General features: G+C 45.1%; 2 protein-coding genes across 2 annotated transcripts in view; one reads left to right on the forward strand and one right to left on the reverse strand.

The window, feature by feature from the left end:
- T265_14160 (hypothetical protein) overlaps window positions 1–1185 on the forward strand; it is a gene marked incomplete at both ends in the record, with an annotated part of 3228 nt that extends 2043 nt beyond the window's left edge. Inside the window, one exon of the mRNA XM_009172293.1 lies at window positions 1129–1185. Within this exon, the coding sequence (XP_009170557.1) occupies window positions 1129–1185 (57 nt within the window). The remainder of the gene's footprint in view (window positions 1–1128) is intronic.
- Window positions 1186–12018: 10833 nt separating this feature from the next.
- Window positions 12019–17562, reverse strand: part of T265_06873 (hypothetical protein) — a gene marked incomplete at both ends in the record, with an annotated part of 41085 nt that continues 35541 nt past the window's right edge. Inside the window, one exon of the mRNA XM_009172261.1 lies at window positions 12019–12830. Coding sequence (XP_009170525.1) covers window positions 12479–12830 — 352 coding nt within the window. The remainder of the gene's footprint in view (window positions 12831–17562) is intronic.

Here is a 17562-nt window from a genome sequence, read left to right on the forward strand (position 1 = left end):
ATCATCACAACTCTCCCGCACTGGAGGTGATAGGTTGAAAGAGCTCCGCGTGGATCATGTTACTTGTCGTCACAATTTTCGCCAAAGTAAGGAAGAAACGGTTAAACGTCGAACATGATTGATCGAATTCAGAATAACGGCCACGTTGGTGACTGTTTTAATCTACCTCCAGATATGCGTACCATCCCTTCAAGCCTAGGATCGACAATGAGCTGTCGTTAAATGCGTCAATAGTTTGTAGTCCTCACATTGGCTGACTGCAGTCAGAACGTTCTCACTCGACAGTATACGGCCGGGAAAAGACGTTTGCTTCGAGACAGGGGATTCCGCACCATGCGAAATGTGTAGCCTCCTAGCAAGCAGCGAGTACTAGTTACGTTTTCCCCACAAATTCGCGATTATGACGGTTAGATGTATCCAACATACCCCAGTTACTGGCATAACTGCATTGGCTCTGAGAGCTTCCACTGGATACCGTATATTAACTCGGCACATCATTTGCCCAGTTGCCTGAAGGTGAGCGTCGCTTAACTATACCCTCTTTTAGATTCCTCCTCAAACACCATTCTCGAAAGCAAGCAGTTTCCAGGGTGCTTTCAGTTCAATGTGTAGAGTTGTGAAAAACCTCCGAGAGGAAGCCAGTTCACAAACAACTTTCCTTTCGCTTGTGACCTCGCTTCCAAGGACGTACCTCACGTGAACATGTGAATGGTTTCCTTCTGTACGATGGTTCCTCTTTGAACGAAGAAAATCGATTATGTATATTAAACCGAGGTTTGATCCATAGAGTCTTCCTTAGACTTAGTCCCCGTCTTATTCCACTTTTAATCAACTTTCAGTTCGCTCGTCGGCATATAGTTTGAACAGAAAAACAGTTTTCACAACATTTTTAACCTTGTCCTAGTATTGAGACAACACGTATCCTCATAGGTTGTGTGATATTTTTGCAATTCAGATGAACTCTGCTCACGTGTAGTGTGTACTTCTTGGTGATTGTTTAGAAAGCTGAATAATTGCGTTAAAGCTGACCCGTTTTGCTTAACCTTTCGCTTTTGTAATTCTACCTATATGTCACAAGGAATCACGTCAGTCACCACACATTTCTACTAATCCGTTTTCATTACTCAGCATGAAGGCAAACCATACTGTACGAAACCATGTTACCAAAGTTTATTTGGACCCAAAGGTAAGTTGCAATCATTAATTCGTAATTGATTCATCAGTGATTGTGTAAAGGAGGTCATCTGGCTTCCAAAATGATCCCTTCGGGCTTGCCCTGTACAGCACACAGACAACCATAATGACTTAAATTAAAGCTGTCCTGTCATAAGATTGTGTACTCTCAACGCATGCACAAATCGTTCCCACCAAGATGTTTCAGTGTTGCGTACTTTCCAATATATCGTCTTTCGTCAATCAGCGTCGTGCACTTTCACCATTCGACGCAAGACAATCTTACCTGCTAGCCGGCCCTGAGCGACAGGCATGTCTGACTATAACGTCTAATTCCACTTCGCTGTGTTTCAACCTTAAACTTCCTATATCAGTACACCACATGGCGCTCAATTTGTTCAACAAGTGCGGTTTGGTCCGGAACTTCTAAACCTTGTCAAAAATCGGACTAGGTTATCAGAGAAATATACGAATCGGGTGATCAATCGTGTCTCCAAATAGTGATTCACTCGCAACCACAGTATCCTCAAGTCACTATCAGTTGTTGAACGCCGGATGGTTCACTGCGATCGAAAAAGAAGCAGTAAATACAACATCCCGGATTTAATTACGTCCGCTTATCCACTTACGCTCCAACTTTACCCGAAAAACTGCCGTGAAGCAAAATCCCGGATATAGAGCTTGCATTCTCGAAGCTTCCAGTAGAGAGATTAGAGTAAGCTAGGCTACTTAACTACGGTGGCCAATCCGAAGTAATCTGTCGCGGGGGAAGAAAGGTGCAGGAAATTCAATGAAATAGATAAGTCGATCCACGTCACCAAAGCGGAAGAGGGAAATGAATCGGTGCTCATGAATCAAAAGGACCTGGGTGCTCACCAAAAAATGATTTATGTATTACGAGAAATACACTCAATTGCAAATCAATTAGGTTTTCACGAGAATGTGCTGCACACAGGCCGTCTCATGTTTCAGTTGGCACGACATTCGAGATATTGCAGTATATTTTCATAAAGGAAACTACTCGCAAGTTTACTCAAAACTCTTCGACAGCCCACGACCGGTTTCGCCTTTCGTGAAAATCTACTGCGATACCTCGAATATCGTGACAACTGAAACATGAGGCGACCTGTGTGTAGCACATTCAATTGTAGAATATCATAAAATGAGAGAATCAGCTTGGCCTCTCGTGAAAACCAAATTGATTTGCAAATGAGTGTATTTATTAAAAACAGTCCAATTTGGGTTCACTTAAAACGGTGGGTTGACGGAACCTCGTGGACTGCGCCCACCTGATGAGCCCTAAGAAGGGCGAAACCGGTCGCAGCTATCGAAGAGCAGTCTTGTGAGCAGTTTCCTTTATGAAAAAAACTTCCGTATTGTTTTTTTATTTAAATCACACCGTCCTTTACTTATTCTTTGTCAACTAAACCACCGTCCCTAGGCTCAACACACCACGAGAGGCCTTATTGGCCACTTATTTGTGAAATATAAACGAAAAAGGGTTTGTAGGCTTATTGATTTTTTTGTTTGAATATTTCAATAAAAGACTCCTATGAACATCATACTGAATAGCCTGTGCAGTTAAATTTTTGAGCCTTGAAACACCATGATACGTTAATTGTACTCCCAAATGATCTCGCGAACCAAGGCTACCGAGGGCTTTCTCGTCACACTGCCCAACTGCCTCCGAGCACCGCGGCTAGGTACTAGACCGAAGCGGTGTACAGCAAAGTACAGCTATTTGCGACGTCACACTTAAGGCGACACTACTCCACTCTAGGTGAATTTGTGCGGACTGATCTGGAAACAGGTTGACGAGGACTGGTTTCGCTGGCTTTATGGTTATCATTGATAATAAGTCAATGTCTGAGCGTTTTCCGGGATGAAAGTCCATGAATGACAATTTGGTGGTGCAACAGCTTGTAAAGGCGGTGTTCAAGGTGATGTGATATTCGAGACGCCACTGAGGGGCGGAGCTTGTCAAAGTAACCAGATACCCAAGTTCAGCTCAGGGAGTTATCATCATCATCCTCATTAAGAACTTAACATTAGTGTTGAGCACTGATGCTTTGCTTTGCAAGAATCATGGTCGCATGTGGGTTGGGACAGGAGGACCATTGTCGCCCCTGACCAAAGCACTCGGCTCAGAGGCCTGTTTGGCGGGAAACACCAATGGGTTACCGCGTTCAAGAACAAGTTGCAACATATGTTCCAACCAACAACCTGAAGGACCGATGGTCTGTGTTGACCAGACTTCTAATCACTGAAAAACCTGGTAAGAGTACCTGTGAGTGTTGCACTGGCAGCCCGCCCCCAGGTATAACTCATCGGGTCAACAAGAAACAAACCTTCACGCCGCGCCTTGGACGCACAGTCCATATTTCTGCAAAACCCTTGCGAGTGAAATAAAAACTTTTACGTCAGAATGTCACATTTCTTCGCATATGTGCTCAGTCCAAAAAGCACCCTCATCTGCCGTAATTTTTTGCGATTTGTTTCAATTAACTTCCTTTCGAAATTTTGGGCACACATTCGACCTTGAACTTGCTATGCTATGGCTTTCGAATTGGCTTCACAAGCGTTTATTGAGAAGTTTGGGGTTGTTTCCTCTTCATCCTCCATGGCCATGTTCTCCGACCAATCAGAGCACAGGCTAGAGGACTAGCCAATGGAATCGCTAGGTTAAATAATCAATCATGATTGAAGGTCAACCATTACTAGCGGCACGTATGCTAACAGACACACAACCAAGCAACTTACGTCGCCCATACCAACTCAGTTGCCAGTGAGACGCTTTCTAAGTAAGCTGTTTAGCTACACGAACAAACCACAGACCACCTGTGTTGGTTGAGCTACAATATTCTCTTGGGCACTTTTCTGTGCTTCAATCCGTGTAATCCAAAAATACATGATGATCGTCACGACAAGCAGGAAAATGGTCTTCCAAAAGTGGTAAATTAACTACACTAGCCAGATATGTGTTCAAAGCTCCTTGAAAACCTGCTGCTTATTTTCACCAGTATATCATCGCTGAACTAACTGGGTGCATCTTTTTGGCGAACACAATGTAGAAAGTTTGTCATGATGACTATCTAGTACATCATTTCAGAAACCAGCGAAGTGACAGTGTAAGTAGTGAAGGTACGTGATCGAGGCCAGTAACTATTACGGCATATATCAGGGTACGAGATAGCTTTGGCAGGTGAGTGTGTCACAAACCACCGGACTTCCAGCGGCCTACACTGGACACCACTATCCCAGTTACACCTGGTGCCGGTGTGAAAAATTCGGTGTAGGGTCATTAGATAATGCTATTTCCCAAGAAAACACTTTTATTGGCTTACATACGTCAGCTTACAAAAGTGACCTAGAGTTCTTATGATTACATGTGGCCGTGCGCACTGACATCCGTTGCTACTAACGGTACTGGAGTACGTCCAGATCAAACACAGCCTTGTCATCTCAGCACCAGAATGCTCACGAAGGTCGGGATTTAGTTGCTGTTAACGTGCAGACCGAAATTCCACACAGGGTAGCGGAAAGCTTACAAATTCCATATCTTCCGCGAGTAAATACAGTATAATTGAAAAGAAACATAAACAGCTTGAATCATGACATGCCACTGCTGAAGCCAGGCGCAAACAAGTACGTTCAACTTAGTCGTGGGTAAATAGTAACTCGAAGACTGAAATTCACCTACTTCATAAAGTTGGAGACCGGCATGCTGCAATATCCGATTATTCAGTTGACTGGCATCCTTGACTATCAGTATTCCTACTTCTCAAAAAAGAGCGACGCCGTTGTAGAGAGGTTGGAATGTCCAACTGCACAATGGTATGCCGCACCACACCTAATATCTTACAAAAATTACACTGAATACAATAATGATATACTGGACTGTCATTAGTACACTGATTTTGTGCCACCGATATTAAAGGTCGTTATATTCATAGGAAAATAGTGCCTCAAAAAGGGGGTCTAAACTTCTGGAGAATGCTGACTGTCACTTCTCATCAGTTGCAAGGTGAGTTAAGAGTCTTTTCTCCCCGGTATCCTATCTTCAGATGGATTGCAGTACGTCATTATTATCCCTCTCTTTTACACAATCATCTTCGTTCCTATGTAAACTGTTTCTTTGTTCCAACACTACTGTATGACATTGTGTTAATTCAGCGGTGGCGATCGTATCAACAATATTGTTCTTCAGCGAGTATGAAACCAAATAAGCGCACTAAAGAAGCGTTTGCAAACTAACTCACAAGCCTGGAAAACCATCAATAGCCAATTAACTCATCCAAACTGCGAACAGTTAGATGGAGTGCCAAAATACATAAAAAGATCGGATGGAAACTTTTCTCAAATATGGCTCAGGTGATGCCCAGTTCGCGAGCAGACAGTTAATCCAACAGAATCTGGCCTTTGCAACTGACACTTCACCCTACCGATGAAGGCAATCTATGCCGAAAAGTCGATAATCAATGTACAGCCGCTCCACCCATATTGGGAATCATCAGCAGCGCGCATCTCACAAGTTACAACCTGTGACCTCCCGTTCAGTGGCCGAACACCTAAAAGTTCGGCTAATAGGGACTGACAAGCAGTGGGATTAGCTCGCACATAGACAGGACACAGCGCTACTCATCCTCAAGTCGCGGAATGCACATCATCTGGTCACGTGTTAACTAGACGACCGGCGACCCCTGGCCGAACGGTTGTGTTCAGACTACTAGCCTGACGAGTGACAGTTACAGGACGAAATTCCAATTGGAAATTCCTAAATCGCCTCACATTGCAAACAATTTTTAGACTCCTACCTTAACAGAAACCCAAAATCATGAATTTTCAGGACCTTGGACTCATTCAACAAGCGTTAAATGACCGGAGATGTGATCACTTGTTTGAAATCTTTTTTTTAAAGATATACCATGCACGAAACCGTTTGTACAGCTGGTGACCTTCGTAGTCCTGGTCTGGCCAACTGCCGGTTTATTCTGACAACTCTCTGGCTACTCTAGAATAGTCAATTTGTTTTATTCGAATATCCATCGATTACTTAGACATCTGGGTCTGAGACACAGCCTGGGTTTTCAAGACCACAGTTAGACACTTGATTTCCGACAGCATTTAGTCTACTTAGTCTACTTATACAAAAAAGAACAATACTCTAAATCGGTTGATACTTTTGGCCATTAGGTGTGAGACCTTCAGTCTGATCAGCTGTTGCCTTATTCGGACAGCAATCCAGTGAATGAGCAAAATGTTTGTCGTAGATTCTCGCGGATCTGGTGGTATCCAGGCCAAGTGCTCTCTCTTTCAGTGGATATTTTTAGCAAAGCAACAGTCGTGCCTCCTTCTAATTGAGACACATCAGGTGAATGTGTGCTTGGGGGGGGGACACCAGGCGTGTGACAGTTTCGAGCCAAAGGACAAAATATCTGGAATATTCAACAGCTGCATAGATCGAAGGCTGGACAGAGCACCCCTCATCAAAAATACGCAACTTTAGGGACCGTTCGGCAGGCATGTGGTCCAGTAGTCAATAGTCCCAAACTGTTCATCGACGGGTCAGATATCTGAGATGACAGTGAAGAGGACAGCGTTATGTTTGAAGGTTTCGGGATTTGATTGCACCATTATTGGCCACTTTACCTCACTCAAGAAAGAGTATTATCGGTAACACGGAGTGTCCCTGAACAACGAAGACAGGTAAAAACACAAGAAGAGAAAGCATCTATACTTAAAGCGAAATGCTGGTGTAGGGAGGTAGACATTCCTGATGTTTTTTTGGAGCGTCTATTGTTCAGAGAAGCCAGTAAATTTGGCTGTTCACAATGTTGTTCGCTCTTAGTTGGGAATCTACATCGGTGCAATGTTGGCGATCAGATATCCTAACTGCTGGCATCGGCATATGAAAGCGGTCGGATGTTTTTTCAACTTATCCATTTCCCACGACCACCGTTTGAGCACAGTATCATATATCACAACATATGCAACATAGACCACTTTTCGATGGCAACATCTCCAATGATTGTTCGTAACTTCCATACGCCAAGTTACAGAATTGACGGGCTGGAATCAGCTGATTTTTTTGTTGTTTGCTACATTTTAGGTTACGGAACGGTAGCAAGCAGTCACGTTTACCGATGAACTTCGGATAAGCCTCCGTGTTATGAGCGATCGACCATTTTTCGACTCGCGAATTTTCGATCAGTAACTTCATTTTTGAACAGCCGATTCTCCGATTACTTGTCCAGATTTATTTGTTCGTTTTTCAAACCCTCCTGCATAACAACTCGATTGGAAACGTTTTTCATGCCGCTGAACCCCATCCACCGTAAACCGTTATTTCTTTAGGAAGCAGCCAAACTCTGGTATCTAGGGGAAAACAAGGTTAGCGGGTCAAATCCTGATCAATTAATCTACCGCAGCCTCATTGTAGCATGCGAAGTGACAACAAAGCACACTCAGCTAGCAAAGCGTTTGGAAGAGATCGTACTCACGGGCTTTTGACAATGGTAGATGCTTGACTACGAGTCATCAAGAGGTCATCGGGTGTGATGAATCCCTTGTAGGAAGTGCGACTGTTTACGTGTGCGAGATAAGCTTGACAGTTCGTTGTGTAGAACGGCTCGGCAGTGAACTGGCGATACTCGATCGAGTACAACAAACGGTCCAGCCAGATGAAGCTAGCAGTAAATGTCTATCAACCGAACAGCAATCACATCGGTAACGTGTTTCGGTTTATCAGGTTATTCACAGGATGGTCCTTGTGTCTGCAAATTTGTCCAAGACTTTCACAAACAACAGCAGGGGAGTGTTGTGACGTGAGAATGCCTATCGATTACGCTTGAATGGAGCTGGTCAGACTATACGATAAGGAGAGGACCGAAGCCCAGAAACACGGCTATACTGTATAAGTAGAACTAGTGCGTGAATACATAGGATGGCTGAATGCCCAAATATGGTTAATTGTTTGTTCGCTCTTGTCCAGCCAATGGTGACTTTCCTGCTTTGAGCTCCCGATCCCGCCTCGCTGATCGCGTGTTTGGTAGCTCCGCCCACGAATCTGCTATCCTCCTCGTATGGTGACCGATGATGACTCTTGCGACTAGCCGTTCTCTGCACACATACTTTTCGGTCTGGAAGCGTTCTAACAGCGAGTTTTACATCTATTCCACCTATCCCTTGAAATCAACTGCATCAATCTGGTGGAAATTATCTAGTTTATTTGTTTGCGCAAACGTCTTCGCCGTCTTTCAGTCGGCGACAATAAGTTCCTTCGGAAGATTTACCAGAGTACACAAACTCCACTATACTTTGTCTTGGGTCGAGAAATCTGGATGCCATTTCATTCTCCAGTAAGAGTGAGTAGAAAAAATATACCTAAATATGGTAAAAAGGACATAGGGATATTTGGACCTCATTTGGTGAGGATCATAAAGTAAATGGTAACTGACGGAGGAAGTCACTCCGGTCCTTGGCGATCAAAGTGTCCACGAGGGCGTCAAGTAAGGTCCCTCATTTTATCCGGAAACTGGACCGATATCTTTGTATGGGAGAAATAGACATCCCACTTGTTAACGAACCTTGCAGGGTACTTATCCGGCCTTCGATACGACTCAGGGAGCCCAGCGATGAACCTATATAAACGCACTGCTTATCAGCCACAGCTCTAATAATTTCATTCCCAGAATTTTTAAAACTTCCGGCAAATGAACAAACAATGCACGAGGCTGTTGATATACCGGATAGTACATCCACGAATTTCAACAAGGCGCGTAGGTGAAACGGGTAAAACAGTCGCGGTACCATAAGATCCACTCCAGCCACTCAGTTTCGCTGTCCTTCTTGTTCAAGTACAAATCAAGTGAGAATTGGAGCCATGAAAAGTCCGTTTTGACAGTCCTTTCGGTCATGCGCTGTTCCACGTACTTCTGTGGCCCTACTTGGATTTTTGTGACAACTCAATTACATGACAACCAGGAAACCGAAAATGAGCACATTGCTGATTAGGGTTAAAACGTGTGTAACCGCGGCAAGCCTAAGCTTGGATAGGTCGAAAAACGAAGTCGGCCGTCATGTTCTAATATAGTGGTCGATTACAGCAGAGTTCAGATTGAGTGTAGGCGTGAATCATCATCATCATCATCATTGACAGCATGACATCAGTGTTCAGCACCGATACTTCACTGCCGTACAGCCATGACTTATTTGAAAGCCTTATTGTGAAGAAAAGAATAAAGGTGGATGGGGGATGGACTTAGTGCTAGCTTAACATAACCATTCCGAGGTGCCTACACCTCCAGACATTCACTCAGGCAATCTGGACAGAAACTGACAACAAGAACGCCACTGACATCGGTTGGCAGCCATATCTTGTAGTGTCTCCAACCAGGCACAGTGAGGATCACGCGGTCCCCATCCTGGAAGGCGATTAGCACCGGCAGCACCCAAGTGTTTCGTGATCTCCTTCATACTCCTTTCCCAAGTCAAGGGTTGGCCACCTCTCTGTTTACGCCACTCCGAATTGGGCATGGAAAACAGTACTCCCTTCGGCAAACGACGGTTCGGCATACGTAACACATGTCGAAAACAAGTACCATTCCAGAGACACGAAGAGACTTGCCATGAGGCGCTGAATATCGAGCAGTTTCCTTTCCAGTGAAGTGGATCTCAAAAACGTACAGCCACCTCACTCCTCCGTCAGAACCATCCAGAGGAGGGTCAATGTAGCAGCGAAACATCGTTCGGCAGGTACGCAGAACACCAGATGCTACGATTTTCTGTTCTGCGAATAGCCAGGCGAATAAAATCTAGGAATCGCAATCGGTGGATAACCAGTTCCGCAATATGAGCACTGGACATAGACCGGCGTAAGTCATTCTCTAAGGGGAGATTATGACAGTGTACGTGACTTATGTTTCCGAGTTCTAAATGGTGCATTACCACGCTATTTCTGGAATACGGCTACGTATTTTTTAGACGGATAGGGACAAACAACTTCCTGCAATCGGATTGGTACAGCCAGTAAATGCCGGATAACTCAAGAGAGGTTGCGTTACAATATTGACCCTTCGCGCTCTTGTGGCTAAAAATACTGTTTGTGATAGTCAGTAGCAGATGTACGCCGGATGTTTTATCGTGGTAAGTTGTCACGTAACCGACTTAAAAAAATAATAGTTGAGAAGATCGATGTGGGAGCGCTGACGTAAATAACGCAGTGTATACCGGAAATTGTTTTGGAAACACATTATATATCACTATGAGTTCCGCTCAATTTATATTGGAAGAAGAGGCACTTCCAACCGAGGGTGATGGGGCAAACTTTCTACTTCCTTCGCTTACGCATCTGGTGGAAAGCTGTTGGTCGGCACACAGATACTTTTTGCATTGCCTGACCAGATGGGAATTTTTAATAGTTCAGGAACAAAATTGTGAGATTTAGGCTTGAGAAACACGATGGTCATGTGAGGTTGCCAGAGAGTGGATTTGAACATAGATAAACGGTAAATGCATGCTATAGAGTACAATTTAGGGTGTAGGGTATTGTATGTATCCTAGGTAACTCGAAAAATACTTGTCTGGCATACTGCCATGAAGAGACTGGACCTCATCGTGGTGTGACGGTTTGTGCACCTCAGTGACCAATTGAGCCTTACTGGAGAGTGTCCCCGCGACACTCACAGAGCCTCTCATACCAAGTTGGTCAGTGGTTAAAGGCCTGATCACACTGCATAGGTTGCGCCGGCTGGGCCACGTGCTGCGTATGCCAGTCGACCGAATTCCTCCAAGGGCTCTTTTCGCACAACCTCGTGAAGGGTGGAAGAAAGTCAGAGGCGGTCAAACAATGACTTGGCAGCGAAGTATGAAAACCATTACCAGCAAACTCAGCTGCGCTGGTCACTGCCGTCTTCCTGGATGGGGACCCCGATACGGTCCACATCAATGGTTACAGACAGTGTCGGACATGGCCCAGTCGCGACCTCAGTGGCGCTCGTGCGTCCAAGCTATTGCCTTCAGTGCATAGCTCCCTTCCCAATCCCCCCACTTAACAGCCCACTGACAGTGCTGGATTTATGCGGCAATTTATCATCTCCCGCCTGCAATGCGCAGCTCCCTCCCCCCCCCAAAAAAAAATCATCGGTGAACGGAACTGCGGCAGCTACAACCACTGTACGACAGGTACGCGGTTATTACAGCTGACAGTGATGACGATGAGTCTCCTGGTCCTCCAGATCGGGGGTTGGAACATATGGCGATTTGTTCCGTAGAAATGGCAATGCATTTCCAGGCGAAAACCGCTGCCTTGCGGTTAGGCTTTTGAGCCAAAGGCTTTGGTTGAGGATCTTAACCGTCCTCCTGTCTATGTGTAAGCGCTCTGACAGTATCCCAGCCCAGGTACAACTGTGACATACGGTAGTAAAGCATCGGTGTTGAATACTGATGTCATGCTGCCGATGATGATTATGTCTGGCATTAGTCTAGTGAGCAACGATTACATCCGCGTCGTTACTTGTGGTCCCGTAACATATTGCCACAACAAGCCACCAAAATGTTGGTGGCAATAGTTGGGCTATTTCTTTCTCAGAACCGTCCACGTTATGCAAGTGTGCTGTCCAGGCAAAGAAATCCCGCCCATCCAGACCGCAGCGAACGACTCAGTGGGCAGAAGCGGTTTAGGGAGAAGTTACACACCCGAGAAAGTAAGATTGAGGTGTCCGGCTTGAGCACGACGATATCACAACTAATATTCTGCGTAGTTTGTTCATTTCAAAAATCTAATTCTCGGATTTGCTCACAAAGCACAAAGACAAACAGCGTAGTCGAAAATCGAGCGGTTGATCACATGATGCTAAGGAACTTGGTCAGAAAAACATGGAAAATACAGAAAAGACGACAAAGATACACGGGCAACAAAAGCAAACAAAACAAAACAAAACAAAACAGGAGGATGACCATACAGTATCCTAGTTACAATACTGGGAATGTGGACGCTGAGTCGTATTCACACGGAGTAAAGTGATATGTTCGGAAAAATGAACAGTGGTGGCGGTCATCAGGAGAAAGAGAGAAGTCTAATTGTCGAAAATTTCAAACAAGAATAAACGTGAACAACATAGATCAGATTGGAAGGCAGTAGTGGGTTGTTGGAGAAGAGGGAAGCGGATGGGGAAATGCTCCAAACGGTTCCATGAGAATCGTCCTGCGCCGAAACACAGACGAACGACATTAAGATCACAGAAGTGTTCAACTTGTAAGCTGTGGTTTTTGTGACTTGGACGAAGGCGCGGCTGACAACACACAATCACAGTTCCCAACTGAATAAGTGGTATTTGACCAACATATCTCCAGTGTTTCCTGCAACCATTCTGTAGGTACGCTCTAACTCCTTGGAATCATCTTGCGTCGATGTGTTCGACAGGAAACTCGAGACTAGTGATGGCGGATCGTTCATTGGGTCTTTGGCGACAGCAGCCTTTGTCAGCCTTCTTAAGGGCTTTGCGCCAGCTGCATCCACGAGCGAATTAACCGTTACCATTGAACGTGTGGGTCTTCGAGAGGAGGCTGTTTTCGAATTTGTTTCGCTGGCAGTGTCGAGTCGGTTGGTCGCAAGTTCGTAGATTGGGGACAGGTGGAAGGCGAACTGACTTAGCACTCTGATGGAGATGAGAAATTCAACGGGTATGGGAGTGAGACAGAATGGGATAGCTATACACACACGGTATTAAACCCACAGGTATGAACAATTCGATGAATCTATGGTATGAATTTATGCTATTATGGTCCTCTAAACAACCCCCCTTCACAATCCACTGGAGGTGACTAGGCATCACGACAAAGCGCTCTTTATATACAATTGAACCCGGAGCATATGACAAAAAACCGGCAAAATTACTTCAGAAATTAGCGCCTGAATGATACCTGGAATACCTGGGTTACCCTACCCAAGGTGATCCCTATGTAGACTTCATTGGATTTCATTGATAATGACTCAATAGAAAACACGTCCAATAATCTCCGGTGCTCAGCCATACTAAATCATTCAGTTGTACACCCTTTCGATGTCCAACGGGAGCATGAGGGCTGGGATACTGCCAAGTTGTCCAAACCTTGATAAGGGAAGTCGAGAGGAAAAGGTTGGGTTCGAACCACGGACCTTCCGGTCAGCGAATTGGCGTTCTAACCGTTCTGAGTCATCTCATTCAGCCCTACTACTTCTAAATAAAAAAGAATCGGGTGGTATTTGTGAAAAAACACGTTGAATCCTCTCATTGACTACTCTTGGACCCTAAGACACAGTCCAAGGTCATCAGCATTGAAAGTATCGACCGGCAACCTTTTCACTTCATTCAAACGGAGGGGTCTGCCATCAGGTATACCTATGTGCTCGCAAACAGCAACTTACCGGAGTTCACATTTAATTTGCACCCATCCGGGACTGCGCAGGTAAGACCAGGGGTAGTACCACTTCTCGACAACTTTCACGGAGGAACACAAGGTCTCCATCCACATATGGAGCAACTGTTCGCTAAATGCGTGTGGGGAAGGAGTGGGAAAGAAGGTTGATAGACCAAAAATGACGAGGCAAAAACAATAGCTAGTACAAGGCGAATGTGTTCAGCTATGCTACATCGCTCAATCAGAATGTGTGTCCAATTCCCATTAATATATTGTTATTACCCTAGGATCACGCACAACTACCTCCGTAACGGTAATACTACTGATAGAGAGGCATGCAAGTAGTATGTTTTGTTCCTGTAAATTCGCTTCGCGTTTCTTGAAAAGGGAGATCTGTTGCGGAATTTATGGAGTCGCTTTGTAGCATTTGCTTGGATTTGAGCAATGAATGATTGGATTCAATGAATATCCAGGAGAAGATGGATGTCTAGTTTTTATAAATAAGATGCAAATTAGAGTTTTGCTTCCCTGTCTAATAGTCTGTAACTGGTCAGTTGGCATTTTCCAGTAAATAACTCCGCAGCGAGGGTCTTCTTCCTTTCACCTGGATGTCGTTATTCGATTGGCTAAGTCACTGCGAAGGTCACATCCAAATAAAACTAGAAATTACCACGAAAGCAAATTAGGATCTTTGGATGATTTGGAAGCAACTGAGAATGGCGAGCCACCACGATCGGACGAATAGAAGGTGCGGGGGAAATGGGGTAACTCTGTAACACTGATGGTGACGCTCGATGCCATGGCGGATATGAGGCCAGTAGCGAACTGGGCGACCACGTTTTAAACACAGTATCCCTACCTTCTACAGGATGTTTTTTGGCAAAAAAACTCCTACAGCCGATGTGGTTGGTCCTGATTGTGAATCGTCAGGTAAATGTGGCAAGATTCGGTAACTCATGGGAACACCAAGTTCGTAGCTAGAAGCCCGTGAAATACTGTGTGGAGATCGCAAAATAGTTGGGAGCAATTACCGGAAGATTCACCCAAGGTCAGATTCTAAACCACGCATGTGGTGAACGAAGCAAAAAAAGATTTGCCTGAAGGAACCGTAAATAAACCCTTTTCTCAACCAGTAATGATTGTTTTATTCCTAGAAGAAATATCCGGGGCGAGATGGCCCAAGTGGTTAGAGCGCGAATTTACTGACCGGAAGGTCCGTGGTTAGAACCCGACCTCTGCCACTCGACTTCCCCTGTCTAGGCTTGGGCAACCTGACAGTATCCCAGCCCTCGTGCAACCTTCGGGTGGCATGGCAGTTAGGCACCGAAAGGGTGCTACAGCTGAACTTCACATCACAGAAGAAATATCCAAATGACGATATCCTATTCCACCTGCTCGAGATAGCTCAGTGATAAAGGCAGTGGAGAATATCTCATCCTCACGTCGTGTGATCCTCACTCGAAAAAAACCAATAAGCAGGTGGCGCTAGGGTCGAAATTTTCTACCTTTCAGACGACTTAGACTGAGGCTACTAAGCAACAACTCCGTTTAAATGTCCCCGTATAAGCTTAAGAAATGTGACGATGCGTTCGACAGCCAGGTGCCAAAAGAATGGACGACTGACAGGCTCATGATAGAGTGAAAATCATGGTATGGAAGCATCGGTCGCATGTGACGTGTGCTCATCATACTACTGGAATTCCGCTTTCAAACTGTCAGGCAGATAAGTTGTGACAGCCAGAGAGGGATGCACAGAGCGAACAACTGTCATCTTGGAATGTAGCTGGTAGTGTGTGCTTATACTGGTTAGAAGTTCCGTCAACGTCTGCCTGTATCGTAAGAAAGCATTGGCAGTAAAGCATCAGTGTCGAACACTGATGTCATGCTGTCGATGATGATGATGATGATCAAAAGAAACAAGTCCCGTGGGATACTACAAGTAAACCCCTTGCTTTATAGGAAAACCGTACGAAAAGGTGGTGAAAACCAATAAAGGATTCCCGCTGACTTTGTGGTTGTGCAGCCCTGCTGCTCCGCTAACAAGTGTATATCACGGCAGCATCAGACAGTTAATCAAATCGCTGCATAACCGGCACCACGTATACGCTCGACCAACCGTCACTGCTGTATGGCTTGACATGAGGCTTTGATTTTGTAGGTCGAGGCAAGTAGGAATAGCCCCGAAGTCTGCCAATATACTCTGTGTCCTTTATTCTAACACCTTCGAGCGTGTCAGCGTTTACAAAGAGCTGACAAAATATTTGCCGTAATTGGTGGAGTTGGCCGAGGCCATCTTCTATCGATCCTTTCGTCCATGTTTGTCATGGAATTACGTTACAAAGTACAGGAAGTTTAGGAATGGAAATGGCACGTGGAGATAAACTAGTGGACTTGGATTATCGTCTTGTTATTAAGAATGTTGCATTTGGACCTTTGTTTCGCCAGGCAGTTTACATCGGCGAAGCGCTAAGTCCTCCTTCAGGATGTTCCATCCTCCTGTGCCCCTTTGAGGCTTCGAGATGTCCGGATGTCAGCCGACCCTAATAACCGAGCGTCACATTATTTGGACGGATGTGTCACGTGCAGGAGACGGACCAAACGAAGGCATGCTCTGATTGGTCAGAATGCTGGCCAGTCCGAGTCGAGCATCATTGACTCGACGCTTCTCGCCCCCTCACGGACATTCTGGCACGACTTTGTGGAACACTCTGTGACTACCCTATAAGTACAGTTGTAATACTTTTCCTTGGTCTCCATAAAGGGCTGGGTAGAGCCACCGTGCTTTTTGAATACCACAGTGGGCGGAGCAGGAAGCCAAGGGACCGATACAGAGTTGCACTACTGTTCAGCAAGACACAACACGAGGCGAACAGCTTGAGACTAGTAATCGATCTACGTGCCTTGCAAGCTGCGACTGTGTTGAGACAAATGCAGTCAAGCGAGCATGCATAATTCGTGATATCAACGACCAATTTCACTAAGGTTAAAGGACCGTTATATGAAACGGCTCGGAGAACAAACTTGCCTTGTGACTGCGAAACTTTCGACCTGGAAACCATGAAGACATCCAAATCTCTTCCCACTACAGCTTTCGTAGCACACCTGGAGTCGGTTAGTTGCGGCGTGTATGCTACAAGTTGGTGCGCAAATGTGTACTATGTAACGCAACAGGGCAGCGAATAAAAAACTAGTCAAGCTGAGGTAGTTCAGAAATGTACAACGCACGCCTAACCAAGTACTGTTGTTCATTCCGAACTCATGCTGGCATTAGATTCGGGCCATAAAATTCCCAAGTGAAATGGAAGCGGCTACAGTCAAAATGGATAGTGTGAGATCGCATAGCTTCTAGATTAAGATTTATGCGATTTCCCTGCATGCGGTTACAAACTCGATATGACAAAGTACACTGCCTCACTGAAGGTTGCATGCTGAGCTGCTACTGAACGAGATTGGTCAAGGGCTTTGGGTCAGTCCCACTGATGGAGTCATGCCGCAAAATAATGTGTTTATATTACTGTTCAACTGTTTTCAACCGTGAGCTCTAGTCCGCAGCCCCCGGGCCATCGAAAAGGAAGAAAAATGAAAAGAGGGTGGTGAAATAACAAAACAGAAACTATGGGAGTAAAATGGAGAAGTGGGGGTGATTGGATGGAAGCAAAAGCCACTGGTTTCACGATTTAGCCGTATTGACTATGATCTCCAGTCACCGATCGGATGGGTCATTAGCGCCTCTCCCTGACAAATGGCATACACTGAAGTGATACCCTTGATAATTCATAGCCAGTTTAACCGTTGCTCTCTTCCGCTCTAATGCCGACACGACAGATAAGATTCGCCCTGTTAAATGGTCTTGGGGCATCATTATCACATGAACGAACCGGCAAACTGGTGCAATTGTACCAAACGATCAACCGACGGTCCACCAAAAGATTTGCCGAATACCATACGACGTATTTCAGGATTGGTTAAAGTATATATATATATATATAT

Source organism: Opisthorchis viverrini (genome assembly GCF_000715545.1).
Source record: "Opisthorchis viverrini unplaced genomic scaffold opera_v5_150, whole genome shotgun sequence".
NCBI classification, from domain to species: Eukaryota; Metazoa; Platyhelminthes; class Trematoda; order Opisthorchiida; family Opisthorchiidae; genus Opisthorchis; species Opisthorchis viverrini.